Source organism: Palaemon carinicauda, chromosome 20, assembly GCF_036898095.1.
Source record: "Palaemon carinicauda isolate YSFRI2023 chromosome 20, ASM3689809v2, whole genome shotgun sequence".
Lineage (NCBI taxonomy): Eukaryota > Metazoa > Arthropoda > Malacostraca > Decapoda > Palaemonidae > Palaemon > Palaemon carinicauda.
In genome coordinates, this window is record NC_090744.1 from 21,795,608 (window position 1) to 21,809,102 (window position 13,495).

Consider the following 13,495-nt stretch of genomic DNA (forward strand, 5'->3'; position numbering starts at 1 on the left):
TTTCTTTGGTCGTTGCAACCTCGCCATCCTTGAGACTAAGGATGGGGGTTTTGGGGGAGCCTATAGGTCTATCTGCCGAGCCATCAACAGCCATTGCATGGCCCACCTTGGTCCTAGCTTAGGTGGAGAGGGTTCTTGGGCGCTGATCATATGTAGATATGGTCAATCAGCCTCTGTCTCCAGGTCATTGTCCTGCTTGATAGGGCAGTGTCACTGTCCCTTGCCTCTGCCATTCATGAACGATCTTTAAACTTTTAAAGGGCAAGTCTCTGCTCCAGAATATTTTATATTAGAATCCCAGGAAATTGGGACTTCCTGAATCCTTAGGCCTACTCATATAGTACCACTCTTTCATTCCTTCAATAGCATCCCGTTTGTTACCTTAGTTTGACAAAAACAATAAAATTTATTCTATTTCACGTACGCGTATTGATATAGTGTATTAAGTTTGTCAAAGTAAATACGAAACTAAAGATGCAAAGAATACGTATTCTGTGTCTCGATCGAAACAATGGGTTGGAATACATAAATCAAGTCATAACTTATGAGTCTCTCTCTCTCTCTCTCTCTCTCTCTCTCTCTCTCTCTCTCTCTCATAGTATCCCCTAGACACTGCGATTAATATTTCCATCAGCACCACACGTTCACAGTAGCCAAAGGGACGTTTCTTGTGTAATCTCGAGGTAAAGGTTCCGAAACACGAACAGAATAAAAAGAGGAAGAAATAAAGTAATTTTGAATTTTCGTGGATTAAAAGGAATAAAATATAATAAAATGATCCATTAAATCTACAGTATGTCAAATTAAAATTTAAAATGTCATGTAAATTATAGGCATCTAACCATAATTTTTACGTCTTTTAGCCAATATTGACGGTGATATTAATTTCACCGTACGTTTGCTTTGAATTGGTTTATAAAATATTTAAATTAAGTTTAAAATTTAGAATACGATTGAAATATTTTAGATAAAACATTTGTCACATCACTGCAAACCATTAAGTGCCATCATAAAATGGCTTCATCGAAAATCCTTGACATTAAATAAGTTATTCTATAAATTATATTCACTGCAGAAATGAAACTTAGACGAGAAGTTGAATAATGGTGACGGTATAAGAGCTCTGGACACAATTCGTATTCACACGGTTGGTCGGCCCGCAGGCATTGCCTTTCTTTGGGCTATCGTATAAGTTGGCAAGATCTGCTAGTTCATTGACACACTGTCTTGTGATTGTCCCGTTTGAAAGAAATGCGTTTCAAGTCCCCCCAATAGTCTCCCTAACTCCGTCACCTATGTCATCATGCAAGTCGTTTCGTTTCATTCTTCAATTTAAGTTAGAAGACAAAATTTATTGCTTGACATCAGTTGATAGTAATTTTAATGGAGTTGTTTAAATGGCATAGATATATTGAAGATGAAGAACGAGATACAACGATCCTACCGTAAAGAACTCTCTCTCTCTCTCTCTCTCTCTCTCTCTCTCTCTCTCTCTCTCTCTCTCTCTCTCTCTCTCTCTCGGAGAGGGTATGGTGGCAAAGGATTTTACCACTAGTCAATGATTTGATTGTTGCTGGTTAACCTGACCTTGGTATGTCTTTATGCATAAATATCTGGTGAATCAATCTAATGCTCTTCCAGAGTTGAGCTAACGGGTGCATCAACCCTTCGCCTCCCCCTCCTTCTTTAGTAGGGTCAGATTTACATAGCATTTTGGATTGTATTTACATTTACCACTACGGTTCTTTTGTTCTTTCTTTGTAGTTACTGGTTATACTGTACAACCATCCACCAAATTATTCCCAGTTTATTTGTTAATCAATATGACACCTGGGTCATTTATATCAAAGGAAGTCACTAGTATAAAGTATCAGTGAACAGTTTAGTATCCAAGAAACAATAAAGGTTAGAATTAAAACATTAGCAGGAGAAAGTCCAGATCCAATTGTGACTTCTGGGTATTATTTTGACTCTGCCCTTTATCCCAGACCATTATACACTGTTGTTTTGTACCATGGCAAGCCCTTATGTGGAGGGTTGTGTAATTTTGCCCATACGGTCCGGTGACATTACTGGGAAAGTCATATACCATTAATGAGCAATTAGGTGAAATTGCCGTAGTTACCCCATAAAGTAGAAAGTAGAGCACTGACGGCAATATCTTTTTAAGGGTAACTCATACATTTGAAGACCGCAGGCCGTTGTCTTTTTCCATGTTGTATGGTTCTATCCAAGCATGGTATATATTTGTATTTTAAGTACCAGCAACTCCTAAAATATCCAGGATTTTACGGTACAAATTTATTTACAAGTACCGTATACTAATTACTTTTAAAAGGAAATCTCGGAACGACTTGTGGGGAGAAAATTTCCCAAGTATGCCGAGAAGACCTTCAAATTTCCTACCAGTTCTTTCTCGAGGTTTGATTTGCACAATTGAAAATATTCTGCTACAATGATTACCAAACCCTTATTTCTGTTTTACTGCAATTATCAATACTGCTATTTCTACCGTAAGTATACTTCATAATGACGTAAATTGTAGAGCGAAAACCACAATTTATAGTTGTATTTTTGCAGTGTAATATACAGGTAGTTATCATTAATGGTGATATTATTGATTGGATTATATAATTACTTACCAATAACAATAACTCAGTAGTGAAATGAAAATTGAGATCTGCTGTGGTATTGTAATTACAGGTACTGGTAATATTATTACTGCTACTGTAATTACAAAACAGATACTTATAGTAACACACTAAAACAAAAGAGAAAATTAAAGTAGACAAAAGGCTTCTTATATTATAACAAAACTGTCTTACAGGTACTGTATTGTATGATACTGTAGTTTCAGCGGAGGGTGATTCTGTTGTTAACAAGGAAGGTGGAATTCTTTTTAATAAAGGTGATGATCTTAAGAAGCTGACATTTTGTTGCTCCATATAAGTCCATATTATCATGATAATTTTTACCTTTAGCATGATTGCCTTCTTTACCTATCCAGATTTTGCTGGGCATACAATCTGATTTTTTTTTTTTACTAATGGTCAATCTGATTATGAACTGATTTTCTTCGTCTTCATTCCAGGCCCTGTTCACAGCCGAAGGTGCTGAACATGGACGAAAGCTGTTCACGCCTCAGCTCAACGGTACTGATAGCCAGGAGAAGCCTTACACTCTTGAGGAATATGCCCTGGACCATTTCAGGTGAGTTTTATAAAATTATGTTTATTTACACTGTGCTCCTTAGGAATCTAAGGTCTACGAAGTGCCGTAGGGCCATGATGCACCCTGTCATCATCATTATCCGTAACTATTCCACTGCAGAACAAAGGCCTCAGATATTTCCTTACATTCCCATCTGTTTATAGTTGTCTATGCCAGTCTGTATCCGCAAATTTTCGTAGCTCGTCAATCCATTGTCTTCTCTTCCTTCCTCTGCTTCTTTAGTTATCTGCAGTGACCCATTCTGTTATTTGTAATGTCCATTTATTATCTGTTATTTTTATTATATGTCCTGCCCATGTCTCTTTCTTTTTAATACATAATATCCTCTACTTTAGACAGGAGATATTGTGTAATCCAGTGCGAGATTTGCAATCTTATTAAACTCCTAAATTGGTTATTGTCTAGAGTATTATATTTGTAAGTAGATTACTGCATACAAAGTGGCTTTTGCTCATAATGCCATCATATTGTTCACAGAACAAAGATACAAATCCTCTTGGCCAGTTAAATGAGCCTACAAACATAACTTTGGAGGATTCTTTGAATACTGTACATATTTTGATTTAAGCAGCAATAGCTATCGTTGCATGATGAGGGGAATGACATAGAATTTCAAATTTGTCATTTGGTAATTAACTTGTTACATTAGTTCATATAAAATTACATAATGGTAATGTAATGTTTATTTTGTATATAATCTGGATTTAAATATTCTAATTGCTTTAATTTGTTAGAATTTCTAAAACTGGTTTTCATTAGTATTTGTTTCTATATAGTATACTGCTCATAGTGGTGTAGCCTTTCATATACTTTTTTTCAAAGGTGACCATTGGAATTTTACAGTGGTATTGAAAAACAAGAAGAAAGTTCTAGGAAGTTTTGAAAAGAAAAACAATTACTTATTAATTTGTAAGCCACAAGGTCTTTTACAGTAGCCTCCAATAGAAAATAAATACTCTACAAAGCCACAAGGTCCCCAACATAGCCGTCAATAGAAAATAAATATAGTTATCCCACAAAGACATAGCACAACCTTAATCTCCACTCCTAATTTTACATGTTCTTTTTATTCCCCTAAAAGACCTCCACCCAAGCGCACAGTGTCCCGTGCTATTACTCTTACGTCAGCCCGCCGTCCATCGAACGAAGTACTCTGGAAATATTCTCGGGACCCTATCAAGCAGCCTCTCTTGAAGAAGCTACTGCACAAAGAGGAGTTAGCCCAAGAGTCTGTCTATGCCTTCAATGCTATCCTCAAATATATGGGCGACCTACCCTGTAGAAGGAATAGGCAAGGAAATGACTTCACCGATCAGATCTTTGATGGGCCACTTAAGCATGTAAGACAATCGGTTATTTCAAAGTTTTCTAGATAGTGTGGTAGGAATAAGCACTTTAAATACATGCTATATCCAGCGCATTTTGCATTTATCTGGATCCTTTTTTGATGTTTTGCTGATAGTAGTATTCTCAAAAGTATTAAGAATGTAAGCATTAAATTAAGTTATAGAAAAGTTATAAATGATAATGCTGAATGAATGACGGTGGATACAGTAGGTGCTTGAGTGCTTATTCAATTTATGGGATACCCCATCAGACATTATTATATAGCAATATCTGATATGCACCAGAAATGTTATCAACATTCTTTTAGTTTTCAAAATATACTTTTTAATGTTTGTCAATACAAAGATCTGTACTGTATTAGAAGGGAAGAAAAGTGAAGTGTAATTAATGTACTTTATGTATGCATATATTATTTTTTAGGTCATTGGATTATATTTGGTATGTACTTCTGGATTGTTTAAAAGATTTTAATTCTTGTTAATTGTTGTCAATTGATTCTAAATCAAAATAATTTTACAAGTTTCATACAATGTTTTTTATCTCCCAACAGGAAATTCTCAGAGATGAAATCTACTGCCAAATAATGAAACAGTTGACAGAAAACAGGAATCGACTGAGTGAAGAGAGAGGTTGGGAACTTATGTGGTTGGGAACTGGACTGTTTGCTTGTTCGCAAAATCTGGTTAAGGTAAGAGCCAAAGAAAAGAAAAGAAAATTTAAATATTTACTTATTTTTTGTATGCCTTCCTATTGATTTTAGTTTTCAGTAATTTCTATAGGCTTTCCTTTCTGCTTCATTTTAGTCCTGACAAGCATCTCATAATTTGCCCGTTAGTTTTCTTGATTTTTCTTCCATGTCATTGATAACTCTGAGTACTATACCATTTATATGCTTAATTTATTGTTAAATATCTCCAAATGAATTTTGCATCTTTTAATTCTTCATGACATACTGTACAGTGATATACATCAGGATTACATTCAGTACTTAATACTGTACTGCACTACAAAATCAAATCTATATAATATAGACTGACAGTCATAATACTATACCAAATTTCATTCCATAAGAGGTGTTATTATATAGTTATCTGTATTTTCTCGTAGGAGCTTACCCAGTTCCTTAGAACCAGACGGCATCCAATAGCACAGGACTCTCTTCACCGTCTGCAGAAAACTCTCAAGCAAGGCCAGAGAAAGTATCCTCCCCATCAAGTAGAAGTAGAAGCTATACACCACAAAACTACACAGATCTTCCATAAGGTAAGGATAGCTTCAAAGTCAATTTTTCATCCTGTTTCAGTTGCCTGCAGCTTGGAGTAAAAAATATTCTAATGAGGTATGTAAAACTAAGAGTACTGTATGTTTGAAGTAATATTAAGAATTCAGAAGATATGTAAAATCAAGAGGGCATTTGAAGAATGGCTGCAAGAGTAATATTATAGAGAAGTATGAAACTTATAGAGAGAAAAATGTGGAAGTAAAGCGTTAGGTAGCCGAGGCAAAGAGGGTGGCCGACTGGAGGTGGGGTCAGGAATTGGGTCGTTCATATTAAGAGAACGAGAAGTTTTTGAAAGAAATGAAGAGAGTAAGGTAGGGTTTATTGGGGAATAAAGAGACAGTGAAAGATGAAAATGGAAGGTTGTTAAAAGGAGATGAGGTAAGGAAAAGGTGGGCTGAATATTTTGAAAGGTTGCTGAAAATTGAGGATGATAGGGAGGTAGATATAATTGCTGTTGCAGGTGTTGTGGTGCCAGTGATTGTAGATGAGAAAGAGAAAGAGATTACAAGAGAGGAAGTGAAGAGAGCACTAGATGAAACGAGAGCAGCATAAGTAGCTGGTATCGATGGGGTGAAGGCTAAGATGTTAAAAAAAGGGGGTGTGACTGTAATAGAACGGGTGGTGAGATTGTTTAATATGTTTTCTATTGTAAAGGGTGATTGTGACGCAGTTCCGATAAGCCCTGCTGCTACCTTCCTCCACTTCCTCTGAAAGAAAATTTTACCAAAATATATTTGCCTTAAAGTAATTGCTCTGTTTAAATTTGTAATATGCAAACTTTCAGGTCCTCTTTAATAGAGACAATCCCAATTCCATCCCCTCAAATAGAAAAGTTTTTCTATTACAGTACTCTTAGTTCTAATATAAGATCTCCACAGTATGTGAACATCTACTGTATGAAATGCAAAATTCCATAGAAATAAGAAAATTCCATAGAAATAAGAAAATTCCATGAGTCATACAGTATGTCTCTGAAGAGAATCAAAATACCTTCTACTGTTTTTTTTTTTTTTCCTCAAATAGGTTTACTTCCCTGATGACACTGATGAAGCTTTCGAGGTAGACTCGTCCACAAGAGCGAAAGACTTCTGTTCTTCCATTGCTCACCGTCTGAACCTCAAGAGCTCCGAAGGTTTCTCGCTCTTCGTGAAGATTGCGGACAAAGTCATATCAGTCCCCGAGGGAGATTTCTTCTTTGACTTCGTAAGGCATCTGACAGATTGGATCAAGAAAGCCAGACCTTCAAGAGATGGTGAGATATATGTAGTACAGTATTTCCATGTCTTTAATCAAATGTGTATCCTTACAGGAAGGTATTACCTACCTTGATCTTGCTACAGCAAGCTGGAATCATTACTAATGACTATTTGCAGTATTTTTTTGGTACAAGCTCTATTTACTTTCTAGAATGTTGATTTATCCATTCCATTTGGTCTCTTACCAGCTTAGTTGTCCAAGTTTTTAAGTTCTATCTTACTCCAATATCACCCTTTATGTAAAAATAAATTCTTGGGATCAGTCATAAGTTTAAAAATTTGACTAGATGGTGTTCTTGAATGTCACAATAATGATAATTCTTTGAAGATTTCTCAACTAATTAATAGGGCCTTTGATTGATTCTGTATGTATGTCCTTTCATTTCACAATACAGTACAGGTATTGATATTAATGAAACTCTAAACTTTTATCCTAGCACATGTGTAATACCATACATTTGATTCCAATTGCAGAAATTTAGATATTTATATAAAATATTTGAGTGTTCTTTTAAATCCTCAGGCACCACCCCACATTTCACATACCAAGTCTTTTTCATGAAGAAATTATGGACGAATACAGTACCTGGGAAGGACCGTAATGCCGACATTATATTCCACTTCCACCAAGAGCTTCCCAAACTTCTAAGAGGTACTGTAGAGACTTACTCTCAAGAGGATAGTTTTTGCTTTGTGTCAAATGAAAGACTTAATTTTTCATGTGTTGACTAAAGTATTTTATATGAAAATAATGTTCATTGTAAATGAGATTACGACTGCCAAGAAAAATTTGCTGTTTTATACTTGTTTATTTTTGCACCAAATAGGATACCATCGCAGCACAAAAGATGAGGCCGCCAGATTAGCAGCTCTTGTGTACAGAGTTCGTTTTGGTGAAAGTAAAGCAGAATTGGCACATATTCCGTAAGTATTTAAGAGAAAATTTAGTACTTGACTAGTCTTGTCGGTATTGTAACAAGAAATTTCTTTGCATATTATAAATGAAAGCTTATTACTATATAATAAAGAATTTTTAAAATCAAACGAAATTACCTGTAAATTATCCATTAGAAATGTTTGTGGACAGAACCAAAGCCAAGGTTAAAAAAGAAATTAAGTGCCCTTTTTGGTCAAAATATGATTTAACATGATTACTTTTCTCTTTAGCTAAATTAAAACTATTAAAGGTAGGAAAAATTAACCATGTTTTATGGAGCAAAATGTTGACATTTATTTGCACATCCTATTTCTTCTACAGAACAATGTTGCGTGATCTCATACCTGCTGACCTTGCCAAGTCTCAGAGTACGAATGAATGGAAGAAGGTTATTGTTCAGCATTATAACAATGATGCAGGTATGAAGAATTAGGGTTTAGCTACCCACCATGCTCTATAAAGTTGTGTTACCTACAGTTTGCCTTCTGTAATGTACTGCATATGTTATTGAAGGGGACCCTAGCTACATTCTTTATATACTATAATTATTATTACTCACTAAGCTACAACCCTAGTTGGGAAAGCAGGATACTATGAGCCCAATTGCTCCAACAGGGAAGATAGTCCAGTGAGGAAAGGAAATAAGGAAAAACTACAAGATTAGTTTTAAGAACAATAATATTAAGATGAATTTTTCCTAATTTTAATAATTTTCTCTGATCTCTCTCTATTAGCCCATCCTCATGAATCTTGGTTCTATTTTCCTCCAAAATTTAATATATAAACTGACTAGTACAGTATAGTCCAGCAGCAGGGTCCATGAAATTTATGAATCGCTCAACAACCCCTACAGATAGGTTTGACATGATAGGGTCGTAGGATAGACCCTCTGGAATACCCAAAGGTAGTTTGTGTTTCTAAATTGTGGTATCACTTAAAAGATATAGACCAATTTACATTGAAAGGGAGAGGAAATATTTGATGCGTAATTACTTAAAAAAAATTTTTAACAGGAATCGGTTATTTTGAATGAAATATATGTTATCTCATTGTTTGCAATGAGATACTCTATCAGGACATGTATGACGTTAGTCTTCTACTTGCTTCCGATGAGGATATTATGTTAAATACAAGAAGTGGAAAAAATGCAATTTTACATTTACATTTCATGATTATTTCTCATTCCTTTCATATAAAACAGATTATTTTTTATGCCACCAAAAAGTGCCTCTATTCTTTTTTACCTTATGAAAAAATTAGCAACTTTCATAAATTATCATTACAATAGGAGGAAGATTAACATCAAGAATATATTGTTACTCCATGTTGTTTGCTTGGCATTCACAGTCTTAAGGAGGCTTCTGGGTGCTGGCTCTTTCATTATCAGCATGGGTATGGAGTGCATTACCCTTAACTATCCAACTATGTCCAGGAATTGGTTGCAAATTCCGTGTTGCTTCCAGTGCTTTCTGCCACACATGGGAGTGATAGTTGACACTTTCTTCCCTGCCTTTTATGCTGTGGTATAGACAGAACAAAAGAAAACCTCACATGCTTCCGATGTGCTACTAAAGAGCTCTGGTTCCTCTCCAAGCTGTCTGAGAGTGCACAGATATTCTTCACTTTTGTGGAGAACTTTTAGACCTTCCTTATTTCCCAGTCATGAAAATCCCACCTTTTAGTGTATGGAATCCTGGTAAAGCTTTGCACAGGTGTGATCTTAGATCTTGGGAAAGACTGTGGATAGGCAGATATCTCATTTTGTCTTTAACTCCTGTTCAAAATCACAGGTCTTGGTTGTGTTGGCTGCTGAAATGAAATATACACAGGACAGCTACATCTTTGGCTAGGGATTGAATGATTATTCTGCTGTGATCATATATTGCATGTTTGAAATGCAGCAGCAGCTGTGTGGCAGCCTCTTCATTGATCTGACTTAAGGTTGGTTAGGTCTTCAGTGTCCTTTTATGACTCTACTGCAGATTGTTAACACCCATTTGACACCAGGTGTCTACCAGAAATGCACATGGACCAGGTGTCTACCAGAAATGCACATGGATTAACCTTGTTGTTGATGTGTTTGGCCTTGAATGTTTACCTGTAAGCCTACAAATATTAAACATTTTCTTTGCTCCCTAGCCTGTATCAACAGATCAAGGTATCAGTCAAACACTACATCAACATGCTGACATCTAATTTGCCTAGGCAGTGCAGTAAACTGGTAGTAATACTGGGAAGCCTTTCATTGAAAATAGTTACTCCACCAAACTTCATCTGTATCACTGCTGCTATTACATAAAAAAAAGGTGCTGAATGCTTCCCACTGATTGTATGTGGCAGATTTGGTTGAACGTTTATCCTTTAGTCAAACTCGGTAAGGTGTATGGTTTTGTTTGTCTTTCTTAAGACTGCGATCAAGATGTGTAAAGAAGACTGGTACTGTTTAAGTTAATAATTTTGGACATATTTTAAGCCAATGACTCATGATCTTGTTGCAATCGCAAGGTGACCCGAAAACGCCACAATTAGCACTAACAGTCAGAAAATTTTTTCAGCTATTTTCCCTGCTTTCTTCTTTGCAAGAAGTTCTAATCTTCGGGTATGTTGTAGTATTAAGAAAATTAGTTTTATTGGTATTTAGCCTCTGTTCAACACCTTCCATCATGTGAGTAGTGCCAGCATCATGGTTATTCAGTAGGCATGCTGCAGTATCTGATGACGTCACAACTTTGTTGCAAGGTCTACCTGACAAGCAGCTGAATAAAGTTCAGTAGATTTGAACCATTCTGTTTCTACCTGTCCCAAAACATTGGTAACAGGAGTGCGCTTTCCCTATGCACTGTATTCTTTTGTGGGTTAACACATCCCTGTTGATGAATGATTGGGTTCTTTTAATGTGGTTGGCATAAAGTAGACTGTCTTCATGGGTGCTGGGCCAAACTTCCCTTAACAGTAGCAGATAATGGTAGTGCGAGTTGTTAGTTTTACCTCAAGTGTGTCTCCATTGATATCATTATTTTCTCCTGCAACCAAGATGAAAATGCCTGGGCATTTCTTTGACGGAACCACTACTCCAAACAAATCGCTCTTGACTGGAATGTCTTTGGCGATACTAATCGATTACCTGTACATTTTTATTAGAAACACAGGAACCCATTCCATTCAGGATTGTGATAAGCAACTTTGAACATGTCATATGGTAGGTTGCAAAGCCAAGAGCAGTATGTTTTGCAGGCATAGGTTGCAGAGTGCATAATATCCTGTGTTAGTATCATAACACTTCTTTAATCTGATGAGCTGGTTCTCATAGAAAGTAGCTGCTGGGCTAGTATAAAGATTCAAGGTTCATTAGAATCTGACAAGTTAATACTGATCAGTTAAACTAATTTCAACATGCTTAGTTAGTGGAGCCCTAAAAGATAATTTTAATACACAATACTATAGCTTTTGTTTCCTACATTAATTGAATACCTTGATTGGTAACATAAATAATTGTACAGTATGTCACTTTTTCACCAATGAGGTGGTTCCTCCTCAGCCCAGCAGTATTAATCTGCTTCAATTTCCTGAATTTTATATTGCTTTTCTCTTGAAGTCTGGCTTATATAGACTATTGCTACAAAGCTAAATATTCGGCATATTAAGGTGATATCTGCTTGTGTAAGTTGCTGATGCCTTGCCTTTCAGCTGTCTTGACAACCTCATGCAATAGGTCAACTCCAGATTGTGACGAGTGATTTAGGTTGTTAGCAATCATAAAAGATGTCATCTGGGAATATTCTTCTCTTTGTTTTATATTTTTAATAATCTTTGTTAGTTATGGCAAACTCCATTAATAAATTATTCTTACACTTTCAATGATTTTATTCTTTTTCTAGCAAGTTCTATTATTTATTTTTTGTATTTTCATAGGAATGAGTCCAGAAGAAGCCAAAATTGCATTCCTCAAAGTTATCTACAGATGGCCAACCTTTGGATCTGCTTTCTTTGAGGTCAAGCAGACGACAGACCCCAACTACCCTGAGCATCTTTTAATTGCGATCAACAAACAGGGAGTGTCTCTTATTCATCCAACATCAAAGGTTTGTAAATAAGAAAATTTAATTTACAGAAATTTATTTAAGGAGTTTATTAAAGTAACTATATTAAATGATGGATAAATTAGCTGGTCATTTAAAAGAATCTATTACATTTAAAGTTTGTAACACAATTGCTTTTACAAGTTTCATTCAGTCTACAAAGAAACACATTTGTAGATAAAATTTAATAGCTCATTCATAATTTTCAAGACCGATAGCTTAATTTAATAGCACAAATCCAAATACTGTAGTATCTTTTTAGTGTAATATACAAAATTTGAGTTAGTGACACAAATTATAAGAGGGTATATCCATGCTTTACAAACCCAAAAATGCATGATGATCTATCCATGCTCTACAAACCCATTAAGCAAAGATACCTTATCACTGGTGTACAAACATATTGAAAAAGATGCCTTATCATTGCTGTACCCAACCCATTAATTATATAAGATGTTTATTGGATCTTTTCAAGAAATACTTTCACATCAAATTCCTAGAGCTGTTGGCTGTGTGAAAAGCTTCAGGAAGTTTGTTGATACTATTAGCTAGTTGGGGAAGTCATTGCTCTTTATTTAAACACCACAATATTAGCTCTCAGTACATCAGGACTTGGAAGATTTCCATAGGAAATCCTGTTTACGTTTGCGAGAGGGACAATATTCCATTGCCGAGGTTCATCCAAGGTAAGAAAAATGTTCTTGCAGAGCATCTGAGCTGGAAGGATCAGATCACACCCAAAGTCATTCTCATGCAGTGATTACTATTCTTAGGTATGCTAAGAACAGTGGAGATACCAATGGCAGGCATGTTTCCAACACTCTAAACCAGAAGATGGCCAGAGAAGAAAACTTTAACATGGATGGTAGTTTCCATGCTCCTGGAATTGTTGAATCTGGACATCTCCGTGTTGCTTCCATTTTAAATTTTTCAGGATTACTGAATAAGTTCAGAAGCTTGCAAGGATGGTTCTTAAGCTCCCTTTTGGGTTAAGAGGTTGTAGTTCAGACTTGTAGCCCTTGCAGTACATTAAATCTAGCACTTATGATCTTCCTGTGTACTTCAGATTTTTTGAACCACTGAACAACGTTCCATCTGAAATTTAGCAAGAAAAATACTTGTAGCGTAAAGTATGTACAGCAAGCTTTTAAATATCTATACTTCTTATTAAGAAACTTTATAAATTTTATTAGCACTACACTAAATAAAGGAAAATATTTTTTCTAATATGTCAATGAAAAAACTATATACTTTTGCATAAACCATAAACATGTCAATAAAAACTACCAAAGTACAAATCCTTCCTTCCGTAAGCCTGAAGGTTCCTATAGGGTCAAAACTACATGTTGGCAATAATCATCTA

At 35.6% G+C, this 13,495-nt stretch overlaps 2 protein-coding genes across 4 annotated transcripts in view; one reads left to right on the forward strand and one right to left on the reverse strand.

Moving 5' to 3' along the window:
- LOC137614472 (myosin-VIIa-like) overlaps positions 1-2,955 on the reverse strand; it is a 44,047-nt gene extending 41,092 nt beyond the window's left edge. The window contains exons 1-2 of the mRNA XM_068344277.1: positions 2,931-2,955; positions 2,643-2,761 (exon numbers count right to left, since the gene is read on the reverse strand). Of these exons, the coding sequence (XP_068200378.1) occupies positions 2,643-2,761; positions 2,931-2,955 (144 nt within the window). The remainder of the gene's footprint in view (positions 1-2,642; positions 2,762-2,930) is intronic.
- ck (myosin-VIIa ck) overlaps positions 1-13,495 on the forward strand; it is a 154,533-nt gene that overhangs the window by 128,153 nt on the left and 12,885 nt on the right. For all 3 annotated transcript variants that reach the window (XM_068394908.1, XM_068394906.1, XM_068394907.1), the window contains 9 exons: positions 3,092-3,210; positions 4,313-4,571; positions 5,129-5,266; positions 5,686-5,841; positions 6,884-7,112; positions 7,640-7,768; positions 7,944-8,040; positions 8,375-8,472; positions 11,966-12,135. In XM_068394908.1, the coding sequence (XP_068251009.1) occupies positions 3,092-3,210; positions 4,313-4,571; positions 5,129-5,266; positions 5,686-5,841; positions 6,884-7,112; positions 7,640-7,768; positions 7,944-8,040; positions 8,375-8,472; positions 11,966-12,135 (1,395 nt within the window). The remainder of the gene's footprint in view (positions 1-3,091; positions 3,211-4,312; positions 4,572-5,128; positions 5,267-5,685; positions 5,842-6,883; positions 7,113-7,639; positions 7,769-7,943; positions 8,041-8,374; positions 8,473-11,965; positions 12,136-13,495) is intronic.